The 22,648-nt window shown below is 42.1% G+C and overlaps 2 protein-coding genes across 2 annotated transcripts in view; one reads left to right on the top strand and one right to left on the bottom strand.

Annotated features, from left to right (window-relative positions):
• Positions 1 to 11,198, bottom strand: NEDD8 (NEDD8 ubiquitin like modifier). Its single transcript, XM_040354729.1, has 4 exons — positions 11,109 to 11,198; positions 6,429 to 6,476; positions 4,831 to 4,913; positions 1 to 2,150 (listed from the first exon to the last, which is right to left on the bottom strand). The coding sequence occupies exons 1-4, from the start codon at positions 11,124 to 11,126 to the stop codon at positions 2,066 to 2,068; spliced, it is 234 nt and encodes a 77-aa protein (XP_040210663.1). The 5' UTR covers positions 11,127 to 11,198; the 3' UTR covers positions 1 to 2,065.
• The window catches only part of GMPR2 (guanosine monophosphate reductase 2), a 25,821-nt gene continuing 14,370 nt past the window's right edge, over positions 11,198 to 22,648 (top strand). Inside the window, exons 1-3 of the mRNA XM_040354720.1 lie at positions 11,198 to 11,282; positions 13,716 to 13,808; positions 20,590 to 20,709. Coding sequence (XP_040210654.1) covers positions 13,722 to 13,808; positions 20,590 to 20,709 — 207 coding nt within the window. The 5' untranslated portion in view covers positions 11,198 to 11,282; positions 13,716 to 13,721. The remainder of the gene's footprint in view (positions 11,283 to 13,715; positions 13,809 to 20,589; positions 20,710 to 22,648) is intronic.

Here is a 22,648-nt window from a genome sequence, read left to right on the forward strand (position 1 = left end):
TTCAACTAACTGTGAAAGGTTTTATTTTGAAGGCAGCATCAAAAACGAACAATATTAAAATATTATTTCACACTAATAACTTGTCAATTCAACTGAAATGAATATGCAACATGTCAAAATTATTTTGCAGAATTCTAAAAGTTGAACATCCAGTATGTATTTCAATACCAAAATTGGTATTTTCTTCTTTTCTTTTTTTTATATGCATGACATTCTTAGGGTTCTTAAGAGCCTATTCGCACCTATGTATTTTTCCTCAGATACTTTTTCCATTGAAGTTAATGGAAACTCATAAAAATGCATGTTTACACTCAATAATGCAATGTGCCTTGCATTGAATGTCAACACACATCATACATTTTGATTAATTGAAGTGTGTTCTAACACTTGCATTGATATATACGTTTATGGATTAGGCAAACCAACCAAAGATGGGAATCCAGCCCTAGATCCTGTTAACACCTTTGCATGAAGACACATCAAAAGCACACGTCACATGGCATCCCATTGTTTTCAGTGAGTCTGGTTCACACATGTGTTGTGCAATGGAAAATAGATGAGTATTCCCCCCCCATCTGCTGATGTGCGTCAAGGTGCCCACAGAGGTGAGAAAGGGCATGAAAAATATGTTTCCCTAGGTGCATATCATGGCAACAGTTTGTGAAAAATTAAACCCGAAAAACAAAACTTTGGGCTGTTTAATCATGTCAAATAATGTCTGTGCCCATGCTAAGAATTCGTAAGTAAATCCAATATTATGCTACACACAGAAAATCAAAATGTCACACAGTTATGCAATAACAATGTATTTAAAAAAAAAAAAAAACAACCACACTGCTCTCTTCACCTCAGACCCAACTGCTTGCACCATGTATTATTTTCCACAAACACAGTCACCTTGATACTTTTAATATCACACAACACAACTAACTTGTGCTTTTTAAATGATAAAAATATCTAGTTTAAGAGCAACTTACAGTGGAATCCAAGATCTGCATTTCCATATACGGTCAGTAGATCCACTCTCAAGCTCCCTCTTCGGTAAAGGACTGCTATTTCTCCAGCTAGATGTCACTAATAGAATCAAAGCACAAATAGTGCAGACCCAAGAGTATAGCTAATAAACATTTTAATATAGATTTCGTTTTTTCAGGGAATCTGCTTGCAGCAAGTTCCACTTGGAGGACTTTCAGTCCACTACCACAGAGGAAGCCTTAGTGTGGATATGCTACTGGAATGTGGATTCACATATCCTGAATTCCACTGCACAAGCTTGCACTGAGTGAGTGGCAAATCAGTTTTGGTATCCAGCAGGAAATTTCAATTAGCAGTGAAACAAAGAAAACACCAATTGCTTAGGAGTTAGCAACATCTTCATCTGCATGAGAGGATTCTCTTCCTTCAGGTCTGTGAGTAAAATCTACATTGCAACAGACTTTACTTTCTGTTCCTCCCAGTAGCAACAACAGGATACTTTTAAAACAGCTTAAGTTCGTTATTGTGGTTTTTGTAGTGTGTAGGATACAATGGAATCAAAGCCACTTTTTTTTTTTGTGGAAAAAAGTACTTGAAACAAATCGTTTGATCAAAGATGGAGAACGCAGTGCGATTTTGTATATGTAATTGCAATATAAACATGCAAGCTCTTTTCAGCACACCCAGTCCTAGCCATATATCAGGGAAATTATGGTGATCATCCAGAAAAATTACATTTTTGATTACGCATGCTTTCCAACCTTGTTGGTCCAGGGGAGGCTGCATATGATCCAAAATGCTCATTGCTGAAAATAGGTGTGGGCTAATTTCATTTTCAACCAAGTGCTGTTTAATCAAACCACCTACATGTTCACTGCATCTTAATCTTGTTTCAGTGCCAAGACAGGGTATTTTGAGGATTATTTATTTAAGGGGTAAACAAAAACAATGCACAACATAACCTTAATATTTTACAGATAAGCTGGCAAATGTCTGTGGAGGGCAGTCCCATGCTGCAGAACCAAAGGGATGTGGTTCCTCCACAAATAATTTCCATAATGGACTATGCAAAAAAAACTTTAGTCATCTTTCAGCAGCCTCCTCTTAGGGCAAGCACCAAATGTAGAACTGAACCACCCTGTATCTTATAGTCTGAAGCAGTCTTCTCATCATTCCTGTAAAAATAAATACAATAAAGGATTGGAGACAAATTATTATCACTACAGCTACTTAATCTTTAAAAAACAAAAATGCCATTTAAACAATATCTTAACCCAAAAACAAAAATTGAATATATTGCAGCCTACCAGTCCTCAGAAAACAAGCTATAGTATGTACTAGGAAGGGACAGCCTGCATAAAACGCTATGCCTCATAAGGTTCTGATGTCTTTTTGACATTTTTTCCCCCCAGTGAATTGACTTTCACTCCTGTTTTATGCAATATTTACCAAGCGTTGCTGCGTTAAATACTGCATAAAGCAGTAGTGGATTGACATTTTCAGGATTGCATGCAGTATTCTGGAAAACACCTAATTATCGCATGCAATCTGGTTCTGTGAATGGAGCCCAATATTGGGAGATTAGTTGTCTGCCAGTCGATACGAAATGCCACAAGAGTAACTGATCCAGGAAGTACCGAGGCGTCATATGTGTGTGGTTAGTGTAAGGGATTCACTATAATTATCATTAGATATTGCAAAGATAGGTTGCCAAAAGGGACGTATTTTGTCACAGTGTAGAAAAAGGAAGGCTTTGAGCCAATTCTTGGAGGTGAGCTCTGTGCCCAGTTCCAAGCAGAAATAAAGGGTAGGACACAATTCAAGCTGGAAAGTTGTAGAAATGATGAAGTTGAGATATAATGTGAGCACACCATCAACCAGTCTAGTGGTATATCTATGGTGGGAAAAGACCCTTTCAAAAGGGAAGGACAAGAAAGAAAATACCTGTAGACAATACAAGAAATGCATTGTCCTTGTTGCTTCCTATGAGCTAAAGAGAAAGCACAACATTTTGACATGGCTTATAAGCCGTCACCTGTGAACTACCAATTCTCCTCCCCCGATGTAACAAATGAACAGAGAAAGGCATTTTGGTAGCCCAAAATCTGAAAGCCATATCTAAGGCAATAGATTACATTTTGTTTTTGGGTTTAGATAGATATGCTTTGAATTCCTTTTGCCCACCCAGAATCTGTGAAAGTATATCACTTTAGTACATCACAGTACAGCCGATCATTTCCCACACATTGGGATGAAGCTTCAAAAGCATTGCACCAAAAATAAAAACTACAGAACGAGGCAGAGCTGGTCCAACAAAATAGGTGACATGCTGCCACTTACAAAATAATTGAGTACAAGGGTGACGAACTTACATCACTAAAGGGCTGTATAATATATGTAAAAGTTTCCTTAAAGATTGGACTTTGATTCCCTCACAACTGGCCAGCAAAAGTAAATGTAATGGCAGCTTGACTGGCCACTGTAAAGATGATGGTTTTGAGTGAGGCAGAGCTCAACTTGGTTTTGGTTTGGATGTACATTTAAGTGTAGAACATTCTCATATCATCCCTTGCTTCTGGAATTGGCTAGATTACCCCTCGCTTCTGGAATTGCTCAGTGCTTCTCCCAGAAGTCTGCACGGAGCTGTAAAGACCCCTTTTTCAGGCTTTTAGTGCTACAAATAGCATCTAACGCGCTACTCAAGCCATCCCAGTGTGAGGGCGGTGCGCTTGCAGGATGGGGAAAAAAAGTCCTGCAAGCAGCGTCTTTGGGGCGGTGCAGGATTGGTGTATACACCACTCCCGAAGCACCTGCAAAGCGATTTGGCAGTGCCGCAACATGGGTGCCATTAACACCTTCTTCAGCTGCTAGCAGAGGTTAAAGAACCAGCTAGCGGCCGAAATGCGCCGCTATAACAGCGGTAAAGTGCTGCTAAAACTACCGGCGATGTACCGCTAACGCCCGCACCACCCCAGTGTGAAAGGGGTCTAAATCTAGTTACAATCATCCCCTACAATAGAAAAATTTTTAAGAAGATACTATTTAAGGCCTCATTCACATGGACAACACAGTGGGCTGTCCAGCTTGAATGAGGCATTTGTTTATGTGTCCAGGGCCATGCATTTGTGCCTGCACACATGTCCAAGCTTGCTGGTATGCGTGTGAAGATTCAGCCATAGCTCCACAGAATAACTGTCAAATTTGGGTGCCTTCCAAACGGCATAAACAAATGCTTCAATCATACTGGATTTACTCTATGTCTATGTAAAAGTGACCTAATACTCAATGATGCTTAAAAGCGATTGTAAAGGCAGAAGTTTTTTTTATCTTAATGCATTAAGATACAAATCCTTCTGTGTACAGTCAGCCAATAAGGAGAGAAAGGGGGAGGGGCCAGGCCACAGCTCCGTGTCTGAATGAAAACAAAGAGCTTTGGCTCAGCTGCTCCCATAGCAAGCGGCTTGCTGTGGGGACACTCGTCAGGAGGGAGGGACCAGGAGAGACACTGAGGGACCCGAGGAGGAGGATCTGGGCCACCCTGTGCAAATCCACTGCACAGAGCAGGCGAGTAGGTTTATTAAAAAACAAAAAGGAAAAACACCAAGACTTTACAAGCACTTCAAGACATTTGAAATAGTTATAATGAAGGCTTACCCCTCCTATTTGGAAAAAAAAAAAAAAAAAAAAAAAAAAAATGCACTGCAAAACATGCAAAAAACAAAAAAAAAAATTGCTAAAAAACCTATGATGCATATGGTTCTGAAGAGGATTGGCCATCTAAACTGTCATCTAAAATTAGGCGGATTTCTCTTTGTAAATAGTGCTGAAAGATAATGGATAGATTACAGAACTTACATTTGTTTCCCACTATAGATCAGCCTCTGTTGTTGTGGAGGAATACCCTCCTTTTCTTCAACCCGCTCCTTAATTCTCTCCACCTATAAAATACAAAAATATTAGTCTACCGCGCGTCCTCTCTCAGCAGTCACAACGCCAAAGACCATACAAAGTACATATCAAGGACAGAGTCAATAGAAAAGCCTGGCCATGCAGGAGACCAGATTGATGCGAGCTCATCTTAAAAAAATAAATAAAATTGTCCCTACACAGACAGACTGGACAGTGAAAGAAGCAGCTTACCGAGGAGTTTATCCCTCTGTCACTCTGCTCTTTTATTCTGCGATTATGCTCCTTGATAGCACATGAGCAGAGAAGCACAACTGACTGGCCCCTGGTACCGCTTCTCTCTTCTAGTCCACCATAGGTGGACTGCAAGCAAATTCAGCATACCTAGGAAGGTCCACACCTCTGGACTGACATCCACATATCAAGATATTTGCATAACTTCTCACAAGAGTCAACTCACTAATTGCATTAGGGCTGAGGTTGCTTGAGAGAAGTACAGAGACAGGGTGATGTAAAGCTTTCATGAAGCCATGCTGGCCCTTCCCATCAATCATGCCTCCATTGCACAATCAGTTATTGATAGCATCACTGGGTCTAAAATAAGGTGTGTAGTAAAAACAAAAAAGGTTTAATATACAAATTTTGTTATCCTGTAAATAATGGTTATTGGAGGAACCAGTAAAGATAATATATAGGCAGTTCAAACTCCAGTTTTATTAAATATCAAGCTGCATTGATTTGGGTCTCATTTCTGCCTTTAGTTCAGCTTAAGCCCTGGTTCACAGTGATGCCACTTTGAAATCGCACTACTTCACTTGAAAGTAGCGCGATTTCAAAGTAGCAAGGTCAGCGTGATTTTAGGTGCTACTTGATAGACATTTGTGTGGCTTCATACACAGATGTCTATTGAAGTCGCACCTGAAAATCGGCAAAAGTAGCGCAGGAACTACTTTTGCAAATCTGTGCCGCGCAGCAAAATTGCTGTTGCACCAATTGGAACAGTGCAATCAGTTAAATCAATCAAGTAAGATTGTAAGCACCTTTGGAAGTGTTCTAGTTTGCTCCACTAGTCTGCATGTAATTGTGGAGAAAACAATCTATATATAAAAAAATATATAATAATATAGTATAGTATTCATTACAGGAATTTATTGAAAGAGTATGGACTAAAAAAATAAAAATATTAGGCTGGTTTCACACTAGTACAAATTGGATGTGTGTTTTACCGCATCCAATTGGCATAACAGGAGATGGAACCGGTTCACACATCTGTGGCGGCTCTGGTGCGGCTTGCACAGGGGTCATGTACATCTTTGGCTCAGTTTCAGGCAAAAATTCGGGCCAATTCGTTCCCGAAAACGTAGAACAGGGAAGCACGGGACCCCTGCTGCGAGCTGCAGTCTTAGATGCGAACCCAGCATCACTCTGATGCTGCATTTGTCCTCTTACCTTGTTGACCAGAAAAAAAAAAAAAAAAAAACACAAAAAAAAAAAAAAAAGTTTCTATTTTTGCTTGTAAAATTCATTAGTATAAACCAAAAACATACCTTGTCAGTTGGCTCAATATCAATTTCTATCTCTTTGCCAGTCAGTGTCTGTAATTAAACAAATCATTAGACTTGACATGACAAAGCACATCTTTGTAAACAATAGACTTTAACATTGATTTTTGCCAGATAAAATGCAGTTTTCTTTGATTCACTGTTTGATGTTTTAAAATTTATTATCAGCTTTAAAAACTTAAAGTGGTTGTAAAGGCAGAAGGTTTTTTTATCTTCATGATTTATATGCATGAAGATAAAAAAAAAAAAAAAAAACTGTGTGCAGCAGCCCCCTAATACTTACCTGAGCCCCATCTCTATCAAGCGAAGTACACAAGTGCCTCACCGATCCAAGACGCTCCCTCCTGATTGGCTGAGAGACACTGGCTCCCGCTACAGGCAATCAAAGTCAGTGAGCCAATCAGAAGAGAGGGGACAGGGCCAGACCACGGCTCTGTGTCTGAATGGACACAGGGAGCTGCGGCTCGGGTGCCCCCATAACAAGCTGCTGACTGTGGGGGCACTCAGCAGGAGGGAGGGGCCAGAAGTGCTGACGAGGGACCCGAAAAAAAGGATCTGGGCTTCTCTGTGCAAAACCATTTCACAGAACAGGTTTGTTATTTCTAAAGAAAAAAAAAAAAACACAACACTTTAGTATCACTTTAAGTTGGATAAACACTAGCAGAGTGTTCTTTTAATTCACTAATCATTAGGGGCAAAATAGACAAGAGGATTGAACTAAAGCCGGGTACACACACACACACACCACAAAAAACAAAACAAAAAAACAAACACACAACTGACAGCTCTGGTCAGGAGCCGTTGTACTAACCATGCAAGGTTAGTCCAGCGATCTCTCCTGCTGAGCTGCTGTGTACTGACAGGGGGATGGCCCCTACCCCCAGAACACTCTGATCAGCGCTCTCTGCCAATGGCTCAGAGCACTGATCGGGAGTTGGTCGGCTGCTGGTTTTCCAGCATGCACGTCCAACATACAAAACAGGCAGAATGTTGGCTGTTATTTTTTCTACTGGCAAATGTCTCCCGACATTCTGCCCGTGTGTACAGGGCTTTAGGATACTTTGACACTGACACTACTGCTACAGCTATTAGTATAGAACATTGTATACACATTTCATACTGTATCAAGTGCCAACCAGGGTTTGACAAATTTGCTTGGAATCTAGGAGCCAGCTAAAAAAGTTAGGAGCCAGAAAACGCGCCCTGTCCCGACGAGCTCGCACACAGAAGCGAACACATACGCGAGTACCGCCCGCATATGTAAACGGTATTCAAACCACACATGTGAGGTATCGCCGCGATCGTTACAGCGAGAGCAATAATTCTAGCTCTAGACCTCCTCTAACTCAAAACATGCAACCTGTAGAATTTTTTAAACGTCGCCTATGCAGATTTTAAAGGGTAAAAGTTTGTCGGCATTCAACGAGCGGACGCAATTTTGAAGCGTGACATGTTGGGTATCAATTTACTCGGCACAACATTATGTTTCACAATATAAAAAAAAATTGGGATAACTTAATTGTTGTCTTATTTTTTAATTAAAAAAAGTATTTTTTCCCCCAAAAAGTGCGCTTGTAAGACCGCTGCGCAAATACGGCGTGACAGAAAGTATCACCATTTTATTCTCTAGGGCGTTAGAATAAAAAAAAAATGTATATAATGTTTGGGGGTTCTAATTAGAGGGAAGGAGATGGCAGTGAAAACAGTGAAAAATTACACATTAGAACTGGTTTTACTTGTAATGCCAACGGTCACCACCAGGTCACAGAAGGAAGCTTGGGACTTCACAAGGCCGCGGCCTCAATTACCGGCCGTCGCGATCACGCGGCGGGGGAGCGCACGGAGACACAGTATCCTGTGCCTCCACCTCCCCGCCACAGCCTTGTAGGCCGCGGCCTTAAATTACCGGCAGGCGCCAGGTCACAATTTCTTGTCGCAATTGCGACCTGGCGCCGGGATTTTGTTGAGCCCTGGTGCAAACACTACCAATTAAGGGTGAATTTCCTACATATGAAAAACAATTGCACACATAATGCAGTTAAGAGCAGCATGAGTTGCCCGTGGACTGGTTTCCTTGCATACTCTGAAGACATGCTGGTAGGTAAACTGGCTCCTGTCTAAAGTAGCCCTAGTATGCGTATGTGGGATAATGACCTTAAGCAGCCCATAGACTTATAGAAAACCGAACACAAATTATTGGTCATTCCACTACCATTAGTGTGACAGTCGCGACACACGATTTTCGTGCCACAATTGAAAGTGCCTGACCCCAATATGCTGGATTTTGTTTAGAAAGACCAAACAAATGATGGCACAATCGTATGCTACCTTTTGTTTTTTGATCAACAGAACGTTCGGTTTTCGACTTGTCTATGGCCTGAGATTGTAAGCTTATTGGTGGCAGGGACAGACATGAATCTACTATGCAGAGAGATACCCAAATTATTGGAGTTAAATAAATGCCGGTAATATACTGTATAAATAAAACATTTAAAATATGCTGACGTGTTAATTTATTGGACTTTAAAGAGGAGGTCCGGGGAAAAAATAAATAAAAAATTAAAAGCCAGCAGCTACACATACTGCATGCGCTCCCCAGAGCTGATGGAAGAAATCACGTACAGGTACACCTAGAAATATACCATGAAAAAAAAAAAAAAGAACGAATGCTCATGACAGATAACAAACGTTCCACTTCTGGATCAAATTTTTCTTAGCACATGCGTATTACAATAAGTACAATTTTTCATAAATAGAAACCACATTCCCAGGTAGAATTTGAATTGTTCAGTTAATTTTTTTTTTTTTTTCCCCCATCCTCATTTGATTTTTCATTTTCCAGCTTTGTGACAGTGGGTGGGGGAATCTTCTCCCTGCATCCGCTGTTACAATTTGAAAACAGCGCGGCCATGCAGGGCTTTTCCCACACGGTCGCATAATGTTTATACAGTTTCCTGTGAATTGATTATACTACAATTACCATCAGGCATTCCATTGATGTCAGAGCATTTTCTACCCTCACTGGCCACAGTCTGGCCCCTTCAAAATCTGAAGGACAGTAAACTGGCCCTTTGTTTAGAAAGTTTGCAGACCCTTGCTCTAGTAGACTTTTCAACATGTAAAATTCCACATGCATGAGCTCTTATAGGTGATGTCTGGAACCTGAACCTTAAGGCTGGGTTCACACTGGTGCAATGTTAGACATTGCACTTGATTCGCACGGCAATGCAGATCACAAGCGATGTCTGTGCGATGCCAATTCAGCCATACAGACTGTATGGCTGAATTCGCACCAAAATTGGACCTTTTTTTTTAGGTCCGCACTGGAATCGGATCGCATGGGTGGTCATTTGACACCTGCACAATCGTGAACTAATTCAGGGGGTGTCATTAACTTTATTTACACCCGCAACAGTTTGTATAGGGCAGTGTGAACTGCCTGCGAGCCTTATGGGATGTGGGAACCGCCACTAGAATTGCGCTAGTGTGAACTGACCCTTAAAGCAGAGGTCCACACAAAAGGTGAACCTCTGCTTTTTCGGAACCCTCCCCCCCTCCGGTGTCACATTTGGCACCTTTCAGGGGGGTGCAGGTACCTGTATAATGCAGGTATTTGCACCCAGTTTCGGGCATAGACTCCCACAGGAGTGACACCCATTCCTGCCCCCCCCTTCTGGGAAACACACAGGTCCCAGAAGACAGTGGGACTAGTGAGGACACGCAGCACAACTCACGCATGCGCAGTAGGGAACCGGGAAGTGAAGCTGCAACACTGATTCCCTCGAGTATGGTGGCGGGGGCAGCCGAGAGATTGCTCGGCTTTGGCTGCCAACGTTGCGGGCACCCTGGACAGGTGTCCATTTATTAAGTCAGCAGCTGCTGACTTTTAAATATATATTTTTTTTTTAGGCGGACATCCACTTTAAAATATAACATAAGTTTTATTTTATTTTTACGTTTTGGACAGAGTAGAGAGGGATTAGAACACTTGTCAGTATTTATTGCAGTCTGTGTCCCCGTTAGGGGGGAGTCACCTTCCCTATTTGGCATTCTGTATTTAGCACAATAACCTGCATGTGAAGCGCACCACATTGCTGTGCAACTCACATGCGATTAAGTGCAGTGCAATTTCAGCCTATTCACTTTAAGTGGTCTCAAATAGCATCAGAGAAGCGTAGGCACCTTTTTTTTGGAGCAGCGCCTCAACCGGATCACATGGTAATTTTGTACCAGGTGAAGCGCAGTGTTTGCAATGCATTTGAGGTGCAAAAAAAATAATATATATATATATATATATATATATATATATATATATATATATATATATATCTCCTTTATTTACACTTGAAATGTTCCAGTCCCGCACAGGCCTCCCTCCTCCATCCAGGGGGGGTGATGACACCCACAGTCTCGCTACCCATGTGTGATAGCAATGTGGTGACAGGGCCTCTTCCTATACTGCTCATAGGCAGACAATAGACGTACACTGACTAACCGTCCCATCGGCTCCCTGGCGCACAATGCTCTCTGAGGAGATGAGTGTATCAGAAAGCAGCGTCTCCCATAATGCCTTGCTCTACGGCCTCACAGGGACGGATGAACGGGACGGATATATCCTCTACCCGAGCTCCGAACACCCCCCTCCCCCAGTACGGGGGGACCTACCTTCACTTTGATCAGCATGTTGCCGGTATGTGTGTTCGCTCTCCCCGCCTCTCAGACTCAGCACAGCCTTCACTCACTTCCGGCGCGGCGGGAAACGACACAGGAAGCGGGAGCGGACAGGTGACGTCAGTGCGTCTTCTCTAATTCCTTGCAGACAGCGGTCACCTATAACAGGTGTGTATTGGACGTCACATAGGCTGTGCTAGGCCATGGCTGGGGCTATCAGTCCTGGGGGGGGAAAGCACTATTCTTCCCTGGAGTCACGTTCTTCACTGCAGCATGTCTCTATCTGCTGTCACTCATTCACCACGCTGATGTAGGGGCGAGAAGAGGAGGATCTGTGCAAATGCACTGCACAGAGGAGGCAAGTATAACATGTTTGTTATTTTTAAACAAAAAAAAACAAGACTTTAGTATCACTTTAGAGTGATATTAAAGTCTTTATATTTTGTTTAAAAATAAACATGTTATAGAGCAGATCCTCCTCTTCTCTGGTCCCTCGCCGGCGCTCCTGGCCCCTCCCTCCTGCCAAGTGACCCCACAGCAAGCAGCTTGCTATGGGGGCAGCCAAGCCACTGCTCTGTGTGGCCTTTCAGACACGGATCTGTGGCCCGGCCCCACCCCCCTCTCTCTCCTCATTGCCTCAATGACTTTGATTACCAGCAGCGGGTGCCAATGGCACTCAGGAGCAGGGGCGGACTGACAACTCATGGGGCCCCCGGCCAATAGAAGAGTATGGGGCCCCTCTGGCTTACAGATGGCCACCACGCCAGGAGGTAGTGCAGAGGCGGGGCAGCTAAAATCTTGGGATATTCACATTAAAAGCATGTCATTTTCGGACATATCAGGGACAGATCTAAAAAAAACGCAGATTTTTACATACTGTCCCTGGTTTTACTGAGCCTGGCAACCCGGATGGGGCCCCCTAGTGGCATGGGGCCCTCGGGCAGTGCCCGAGTGACTCAATGGTCAGTCCGCCCCTGCTCAGGAGGGAGAGTCCCGGATTAGCTAAAGCTCTTGGGCAACTTCACTCAGGTAATTTTCATTATGTGAAACTTGCCTTAAAACGAAGCCCTCCAACAGCGCATTGTCACTGGCAGCTTTGCAAGTAAATGTCTTCTAAACTGCACATTTAGGAGATAATTACTGTGCCTATAGGTAAGCCTTATTATGGCCTTATATTACTTCCGCTTTAATACAGGTAATGAATTAAACGTTTTTTTAATAACAAACATGTTAGTTATAGTTACCTCCACTGTGCAGCTCGTTTTGCACAGAGTGGCCCCGATCCACATCTCCTGGGGTCCCTGGGCGGCTGTCTCTGGTCCTCCCCTCAAGAACTCCACACATTCATGCAAGGGAGCTTGCATAGTGTGGAGTCATGGCCGCTCGCTGTATCACTCGGCCCCGCCCCTCGGCACGCTGCGTCATTGGATGTGATTGACACCAGTGCCAGCCAATGGCTGTGCTGCTTTCAATCCATCCATTCTAGCCAATCAACGGCCAGGCTGAGCGGCAAAGAGGATGTCGGGTCCGAGCGCGGGACTTTCAAAGGGTCAGGTAAGTATAACGGGGGGCCGGGGGGCGGTATACTCAGAAGTTTGTGTTCACCTTATTGCATAGAATGTATTAAGGTGAAAAATCTTTTTCCTTTACAACTCCTTTAAAGTGGTTGTAAACCCTGAGGCCTAGTACACACGAGAGGATTTATCCGCGGATACGGTCCAACGGACCGTTTCCGCGGATAAATCCTCTCGAGGATTTCCGCGGATTTGGATCCGATGGAGTGTACTCACCATAGGATCGAAATCCGCGCCGAAATCCCACCGCGATGACGTGTCGCGCCGTCGCCGCGATGATGACGCGGCGACGTGCGCGACGCGGTCATATAAGGAATTCCACGCATGCGTCGAATCATTACGACGCATGGGGGGGATCCATTCGGACGGATTGATCCGGTGAGTCTGTACAGACCAGCGGATCAATCCGTTGGGATGGATTCAAGCGGATAAATTTGAAAGCATGTCTTCAAATTTTTATCCGCTTGAAATCCATCCCAGGGGAAAAAAATCCGCGGAAACAGATCCGCTGGATTGTACACACCAGGGGATCTATCCGCTGGAGCCGGTCCGCGGATCAATTCCAGCGGATGGATCCTCTCGTGTGTACGGGGCCTTACATATTCTCTTCTCTATATCCATTGAAAATGCTGGATTTTTAAAGCTTGTCTCAGGCCTCGTACACACGACAGAGTTTCTCGGCAGAATTCGGCGAGAAACTCGGTCAGAGCCTGATTCTGCCGAGAAACTCTGTCGTGTGTACACGTTCGGCCCGATGGAGCCGCCGAGGAACTCGTCGAGAAAATAGAGAACATGTTCTCTATTTTCTCGTTGTTCTATGGGAGCTCTCGGCCCGCCGAGCTCCTCGGCGGCTTCAGGGCTGAACTCGACGTGTTTGGCACGTCGAGTTCCTCGGCCGTGTGTACGAGGCCTGAGAGGTCAGAAAGCAGGGGGCCGGAGAGCTGAAATGATACTCTGCAGAGCTCAGTGAGAACTCTTCTCTCTGTTTTTTCTTCTCAGTTTAATGAGTCTTTCAATTCCCTTGCAGGACATCATGCCTCGAATAGACAATGACATCAAGCTGGATTTCAAAGATGTGTTACTAAGGCCAAAACGAAGTACACTAAAATCCCGCAGTGAGGTAAATATATTATGACAGCTCTACACCCAGCCTTGAATTAAAATTGCACTGAACAAACACATACAGCTGTGCTCATAAGTTTACATACCCTGGCAGTATTTATGATTTCTTGGCCATTTTTCAGAGAATATGAATGATAACACAACAACTTTTCTTTCACTCGTGGTCATCAACTGTGTTTTCTCAATAATGACAACAGAAACTACCCAAATGACCCTGATCAAAAGTTTACATACCCCAGTTCTTAATACCGTGTATTGCCCCCTTTAATATCAATGACAGCTTGAAGTCTTTTGTGGTATATGCGGATGAGGCCTTTTTATCTTCTCAGATGGTAAAGCTGCCCATTCGTCTAGGCAAAAAGCCTCCAGTTCCTGTAAATTCATGGGCTGTCTTGCATGGACTGCACATTTGACATCTCCCCAGAGTGGCTCAATGATATTAAGATGGCCACTCCAAAACCTTCACTTTATTCTGCTGTAGCCAATGACAGGTCAACTTGGCCTTGTGTATAGGATCATTGTCACGTTGGAATGTCAAAGTACGTCCCATGCGCAGCTTCCTGGCTGATGAATGCAAATGTTCCTCCAGTAATTTTTGACAACATACTGCATTCATTTTGACCAAATACAACTGTGTGTGTGTGTGGGGGCTAGGGCAGAAGTGGGTATTGATGAGTGTAATGGCTTGGTGGGGAGAGAAAGGTCAGAGAAAATAACTATTTAGGAATAGACTAAAGGTTATTCTTTGGGGAGTGGAGGGAGATTGGGAAGGGAGACAAAGGGGTTTATTTATTAAAGGCAGATCCACTTTGCACTACAAATGCACTGCAAATGCACTTGGAAGTGCAGACGTTGTAGATCCGAGGAGAACATGCAAGGAAAATAAAAAAACAGCATTTTTGCTTGTACATGATTGGATGATAAAATCAGCAGAGCTTCCCCTCACTTAAGATCTCCCCCTCAGATCTACAGCGACTGCACTTCCAAGTGCACTTGTAGTGTAGAGTGGATTTGCCTTTAGTAAATCAACCCCAATGTCTTTCAGCTCTGCAGCATGGTAGATATCCATAGCAGCAGTAAATGTCTTACCTTAACCACTTAAGACCCGGACCAATATGCAGGTAAAGGACCAGGCCCCTTTTTGCGATTCGGCACTGCGTCACTTTAACTGACAATTGCGCGGTCGTGCGACGTGGCTCCCAAATAAAATCGGCGTCCTTTTTTTCCCACAAATAGAGCTTTCTTTTGGTGGTGTTTGATCACCTCTGCAGTTTTTATTTTTTGCGCTATAAACAAAAATAGAGCGAGGTAGGAACAAAAAAATGTGCGCTAACCAAAAACAAAATAAATGAAGAAAAAAATATGTAGGTATGTTAACACCGAAGGCAGCAATAAACAGTGCATATACACATAAATAACATAGGAAAAGAAAAACTGTGCCAACTCTAATAGCCAGCTATGAAACTGGAAAAAATGTTCAATGTAAATTAAAACATAAAATCAGATATTGAAAAATTGACTGGTAAATTAATTAGTCCAAAATAAATGTCCTGATGAAAAAAGACACTGAATATGCAGCAGGAAACTGTACAGCTGGATTCTGATGACACCACAGTGAGAGGTATTACAAATCAGTGAAGCCACCACCACAAAGATAGCCTCTTACCGGATAGCTAAGAGGGAATAGCCTTAAGCAAGATACACCGCTCTTATGTTGATAACCAATCCAGAGGAATCCTAATCACAGTCATCCAAGGGAAAAATCTCCAGGGGAGAAGAGCCAGCTGTCCAGCGAATCCAATCCTCCACACAGAGAGAGTGGCAGCCCTTCCACTCAGAGCTCACGTAGTTCCCCAGAATAGAAACAGACTAATAGTGTGATACAGTTTGAGGGTGTTTATTAAATATAAAAAGATGTACTTACAATCATTCTAAAAACAGCAAGCATAAAAACAAGTCCCGGCTGGCAACGAGAGCCCTTCCTCGTTCGAATAGAGCGCGGTAGCGTCACTGAATGCACGTCCCAGACGCGTTTCGTCATAGGCTGACGTTATCAATGGGGATGGGCTAGACAGTGACTCACCGCTATAAATAACCCACCTCGATCTGACATGCAAGGAGAGGTTAGATCCAAAGCCACCATCTTAGATGAGGGAAAACAGCAATACTATCCCATACATGACTCCTGTATTTAAACTAACTGAGTCCATGGTGGATTTAATTATAAAATTGTGGACATCCGAGACCTGTATATCGCAACACTCGGAACTATCGGCATAAATAAAAAAGAAGAACTAGTTTGATTATAACCAGTTGTGATAAGAGAACGACCAAAAAATTTTTTTTAATGTGAAAAAAACCCTATACGTACCAATGAATGACCCCTAGTGGGCAACACTAGTAATTGCGACTAAAATAATCGAAAATTAGATTCGACTCATGAAAAATGACCGTGCTATAAATATGAATATAAAACATGTCATGTCCCAATGTCAACAGATAGAGATTGCATTGAGACGATTCATAGTGAAAAACAATGTGTTAATGGCCTAAAACTTAAAATGACCACTAATAAAATGAAAAATATGAATATGTGAAAAATATATAAAAATCTACTATATTTACATAATTACATATGGAATGAACCATGTGAGTTGTTGTGAGAAAAATTGAAAAAAGAAGAAGAAGCGGGCGGTGAAAGAGTATTTATTCTAAACCAACCTTTCAAACGTGAAAAATTGATTAAAAAATTTAAATGTGAAAAAAAAAAAAAAAAGAGGAGAATAATATTGGATGAATATTATTCGCCCCGGGAAAGCATGTTAATTCCTTTAAGAAAAACCGCCAATCCGTGCATGTCACAACTAGGTACAGAAACCCAAATTCTAATCATCACAAAAGAATTTAAAAATTGAATCAAGCATTATTAATAAAAGCATTCACATCAGTGTCTATATTGAGACCGTGGGGGGTATATGTTTTCAATCTGTGTATCCAGGCCATTTCATATTTTGAAATTTCCCTCACCAGGGAGCTACCCCGCCAATTCGGTTTGTATCTATCAATCCCTAAGAAAAGGGTTCCCTTAGGGTCCTGGTCGTGCTTAAGGAGATAGTGCTTAGACACTGAGTGATTTTTAAAACCAATAAGGATATTAGTGATGTGCTCATTGAGGCGTACTTTAAGTGGACGTTTAGTCCGGCCCACGTACTGTAGGCCACACGGGCACTGCAGTACATAGACCACCCCAGTAGCACAAGTAAAAAAATAGAACGACATTTTTGAAAAAAATGCAATATTTTTTACTTTTTGCTATAATAAATATCCCCAAAAAGATATAAAAAATTGTTTTTTTCCCTCAGTTTAGGCCGATACGTATTCTTCTACCTATTTTTGGTAAAAAAAAATCGCAATAAGCGTTTAACGATTGGTTTGCGCAAAATGTATAGCATTTACAAAATAGGGGATAGTTTTATGGCATTTTTATTAATATATTTTTTTTTTTACTACTAATGGCGGCAATCAGCAATTTTTTCCGTGACTGCGACATTATGGCGGACACATCGGACAATTTTGACACATTTTTGGGACCATTTTCAATGCAAAAAGTGCTATAAAAATGCATTGATTATTGTGAAAATAACAATGGGGTGGGGCTGGACTTGTGACATCACTGATCGTCTTTCCCTATATCAGGGAACAGACGATCAGTGACACTGCCACTGTGAAGAACGGGGAAGGTGTGTTTACACTCACCTCTCCCTGTTCTTCAGCTCATGTGACACCGATCGCGGGACTCCGGCGGTCACGGAGCTTCGGACCGGGTCGCAGGCGTGTGCCCCACGGCTGGGCACTTAAAGAGGACGTACAGGTACGTGCTTGTGCCCAGCCGTGCCATTCTGCCGACGTATATCGGCGTTAGGCGGTCCTTAAGTGGTTAAAAGAGATGTATGTGTTTTTTTTTTTTTTTTTATAATAATACTTAGGTTAATGCAACATCAGTTCAATGCTGCATCTGTCCCCTGGCACCTCTAACACTGAGAACCAAATGATCGAACAACGCCGATCGCTCAGTTCTCACAGTTCCCCGAGCAGAGAGCTGCTAACTGTCAGTCAGCAGCTCTCTGCTCTACCCCCCCACACTCACTGGAGTGCTGGGCTGTGGAGGGGAAAGAGGCTCAGGCTCTCAGTGGTCGGATCCTGACTTCATTTTTGCGACCTCCCCCGAGCCTGGACCGGCTCTGTGACATCGGCTGAAGCTTGCTGTCTGCGGAAAACGGGTCACAGGAGTGCAGAATGAACTGCACTCCTGTGAACCACAGGAGAAGTATAGCCAAGGAGCTTTGGCTGTACTTGTTCTTTAAGCCGGCTATAGATGCAGATTCTCATCCACACATTTGAGTTGGATGGGGGAATCCTCCCTGCTGCGCTATTGTATTCTGACAGTGGGCCTCCACTCAGAATACACTGATTAATGCTGCAGATAAAAAAATATCCAGCAGTCTCGAGCAAGAACAGTCAATCACTAGATCTCAAACGGGAACAGCCATTGATGGATCAAAATGTAACCGGTCCCTGCTGAAATGGCTACATTTTGATACATTGCCAGTATGGCCAGCTTAAAGCAGTAGTAAAGTCCTCTACTATTTATACCGACAAGTAAGCCTATATTAAGGCTTACTTGTAGGTACAGTAAATATATATCCTAAACGTGCACCGTTTAGGAGATATTTTTTTTTCACGTCCAGTGATAAGGGAGATCCCATTTGGTCATGTAAAAATTGTACCACCTGTGCCCAGAACATCTAAATGTTTGGAAAGGACCAAATAAGGTGGGAAAAAAGTGCCTGTATGTTGCCGATATAGAGGGCTGTAAGAAGATTTCTACCAAGAGACACAAACTGGAGTTGGATAAGCCCTGTATAAAATTTACATCTGGGTTAACCAATCAGAGACTCTGGTAGAGACCATTTTATACTTATCAAGTATTTCCTCCCACTCATCCTCCCCTACCACTGCCAAATCAGGCTCCCACCTGGTCTTAGTTCTGCTAAGCCAATTTGGTCACAGAAGGTGTCTGAAGGGTATTCTATCATATGACGATGAACTTTGCGGGTTCTGAGCCTAAAATCACTTCTGTTAGACCCCTTTCACACTGAAACATTTTTACAGCGTTTTAGCGTTAAAAATAGCACTCATAAAACGCTCTCCATGCATCTCAATGGACCCTTTCACACTGAGTCCTTAAGCAGAATCTTTGGAGCAGCTTTTGGGCGCTGAAAAAAAACGCCTTTCTCCATTGAAATGAATTAAAAGCGCTGTAAAAGCGCCTTACCCTTTCACACTGAGGCACTGCAAAAACGCCCTAAAACGTTGGGGTCTTAGCGGTGCTTTACCAGCACATTGGGATTGCAGATGAGGCTTCGCTCGAATAACGCTCAAATAACTCTCGAAAAACGCCCCAGTGTGAAAGGGGCCTAAAAGTCAAAGAAGTATGTGTGGGATCCGTGTCTGTAAACTGTGCTCTCACTGTATATATCTAAAAAAACACAAAATTAGGGAGAGAGAACTTGTAATTTCAGAAATGTTTTAGGCCAGGTTCACACCTATGCGAATTGAGTGCGGTTTAAACCGCATCTAATTCGCAGGACATTTCAAAATACATTGTTTTCAATGAGGCTGGTTCACATATGTGCGATGCATCCGCACTGCGTATTGCCTCCAAACCGCATGCGGTTTTTATGTCTTGCGGTGCGAATTTAGTCCCATTATCTTCTATGGGTACGCATCTAATTCGCACATGTGTTCAGTTCTCTGCAGGAGTTTCTCTCATTCAGCTCAATACAATTCTCCCCCACTCTCCTCTCACCCGGAAGTTCTCCCAGGTCTCCAAATTCGCACCTGATCTGCAGCTAAACCGCAGTTGATCTGCAGAACACCCTCTAGAGAAATCTGCAACGACAACGCAGCTCAAAAAAGCAACGCACTAGTGTGATTCCGGCCTTAAGGCCTGTCTCAGTAAATATCTAATCTAGTGCCATGTGATCCACACATCTGTCTATTGGATATACTAGATGAGGAACAATGGCCAAAACTGACTAGAATAAAGTTGAGAGAAACACTGGGCCAGATTCACAGAAGAGATACAACGGCGTATCTCCTGATACGCCGTCGTATCTCTGAGATATGCTTGTCGTATCTATGTGGCTGATTCATAGAATCAGTTCCGCATAGATAGCCCAAAAATGTATTAAATCCATTATTTTCCTCCAAAATTCTACAAATAATGACAACGTAAAAAAGGCTAGCTTCCGTATTTTTACCTTTTTCTCTTCTGAAGACATACTTGTACACAAAACAATAAGACAAAACAAAACAAAACTCAAAAAAAGAAAATCCACGACAGTACATACATTCAAAAACAGACAGTTTGCTCCTACATCAGTCTATACCAGTAACAGCAGTGCATCCATGTAAATCATAAATCAGAATATAAAATGACATACATCAAAGTGTAGAAGTATAGTTAATACTCTGTGGGACTGCGTACAGAAGGCATTTACATGAAACTTTGGTAATCCTAGGGTCATAATGATAATGTTTTTTTCTGGGGCTGAATTGCACTTATAGATATTGTTGTGCATGCCATAAGTTTAATTGTAGGTTGCTTTGTGTTTTTCTAATCATAACATTGTTTAGCATAAACTGTTAGACACTGAAAATAAAATTGTGAAATATCTTTTTCTCCATGTTGTATACTCATACTTTTTGTCTTGCAGGTGGAGCTCACCCGTGCATTTACATTCAGGAACTCAGGCCAAAGCTACCAAGGGATTCCTATAATTGCTGCCAATATGGATACTGTGGGGACTTTTGAGATGGCAAGAGCCTTGTGCAAAGTGAGGGACAGGCTGGAATGATTAATTTGCATACTGTAATGGTTTTATTAGTCATTAAGGAATTAAAACAACAACTATTAATTTTTAAGGAAGGAAATTCATCATATTAATGCAAAAATATAAAAACAAATTTGTCACCCTTAATGCTTAATCTACAGAAGACACTTGCGAGGGCACAGTGTTTTCCTAATATCAGCCACAAAGTGAGTTTATTGTCTCCCAACAAATGAAAATAATGCATCTTAAGTGTTGGTTCTTAACCCCCTTAGCGGTAAACCCGAGCTTGACTCGGGGTGGGTTTCCAATGTTAGGATCGGTATCCCCGAGTCACGTTTGGGGTGGACGTGCAGAGTGTGCAGCGGCGCGGCTTACCTGCTCGCTGAATCCACAGGCAAGTTACTTACCTTATCCCTGGATCCAGCGATGCCACCGCGCTGTGTGAGCGAGCGGGGTCCTCCTCGCTCGATTCACAGTGTCCCCATGTGCCGCCGATCTCCGTTCCCTGCGACGTTACGACGCACGGGGGCAGAGAACGGCGCCAAATTCAAAAAAGTAAACAAACACTATACATACAGTATACTGTAATCTTATAGATTACAGTACTGTATGTAAAAAATACACACCCCCCTTGTCCCTAGTGGTCTGCCCAGTGCCCTGCATGTACTTTTATATAATAAAAACTGTTCTTTCTGCCTAAAAACTGTATATTTTCCAAAAGTGTCTTTTTATGTCAAAAATGGTTTTAGATCAGCTAGAAAACAGCGATAATAAATTATAATCACTTGCAGAATTGTGCGATAGCGATTTGTGGGGAAATTTGTCATAAAAAAATGAAAGTAATGACAGCGACAATTCTGCAACTGAGCAAATTTCAGTGATTTTGAGTTGATTACATTATTGAATAATTTTTATTATAATTATATTATTATTTGTTATAATTATTTATTATATTATAATTTATAATTTTGTTTTAAAAAAAAAAATCATACCCGGGATGCCTACAACACTCTTGTTTGGTCAGATTTAAGTGAGTTATTCCTAAAAATTACAGGCCTACAGTATAAAATGGCAAATTTCCTTGCAAAATAATTGTACCGCTTTTGGTACGTAATTCAAGACAGAATCATACCGCCAGGGAGGTTAAAACCCAGTTGAAGCCTCCCTATTTACTACTATAATGCAGTAAAGCTGCTTAACCTCTTCCATACCGGGCAGTTATACACACTTCCATACCAGGCCTATTCTGGCACTTCTCTCCTACATGTACAAATCATAATTTTTTTGCTAGAAAATTACGCAGAACCCCCAAACATTATATATGTTTTTTTAGCAGACACCCTAGGGAATAAAACGACGGTCATTGAAACCTTTTATCTTGCACGGTATTTGCGCAATAATTTTTCAAACGCCTTTTTTTGGGAAAAAAATTGTTTCATGAATTAAAAAAATTTAAAAACAGTAAAGTTAGCCCAATTTTTCTGTAAAATATGAAATATGATGTTACACCGAGTAAATAGATACCTAACATGTCACGCTTTAAAATTGCGCACACTCATGGAATGGCGCCAAACTTCGGTACTTAAAAATCTCCATAGGCAACGATTTGAAATTTTTTACAGGTTACCAGTTTAGATTTACAGAGGAGATCTAGTGCTAGAATTGTTGCTGGCACTCTAACGCACACGGCGATACCTCACATATGTGGTTTATACAGCGTTTACATATGTCGGCGGGACTTGCGTGTGCGTTCGCTTCTGCGCGCAAGCTACCGGGGACAGGGGCGTTAAAAAAATAAATTTTTATTTCTTTTTTTTTTTTATATATTTATTTCTTTTTTTACACTTTTTTTTTTTATTTTTTTATTTTTTTATCACTTTTATTCCTATTACAAGGAATGTAAACATCCCTTGTAATAGGAATGTGTGTGACAGGTACTCTT

The sequence above is a fragment of the Rana temporaria genome, chromosome 1 (genome assembly GCF_905171775.1).
Source record: "Rana temporaria chromosome 1, aRanTem1.1, whole genome shotgun sequence".
In the NCBI taxonomy this organism is placed as follows: domain Eukaryota; kingdom Metazoa; phylum Chordata; class Amphibia; order Anura; family Ranidae; genus Rana; species Rana temporaria.

Excerpts from the sequence above, each read along its gene's own strand:
- NEDD8 (XM_040354729.1), bottom strand. Across the intron at positions 4,914-6,428 it reads ATATTGAGCCAACTGACAAG|GTGGAGAGAATTAAGGAGCG; the intron begins GTATGTTTTTGG and ends TGTATTTTATAG. Across the intron at positions 2,151-4,830 it reads ATCTATAGTGGGAAACAAAT|GAATGATGAGAAGACTGCTT; the intron begins GTAAGTTCTGTA and ends TTATTTTTACAG.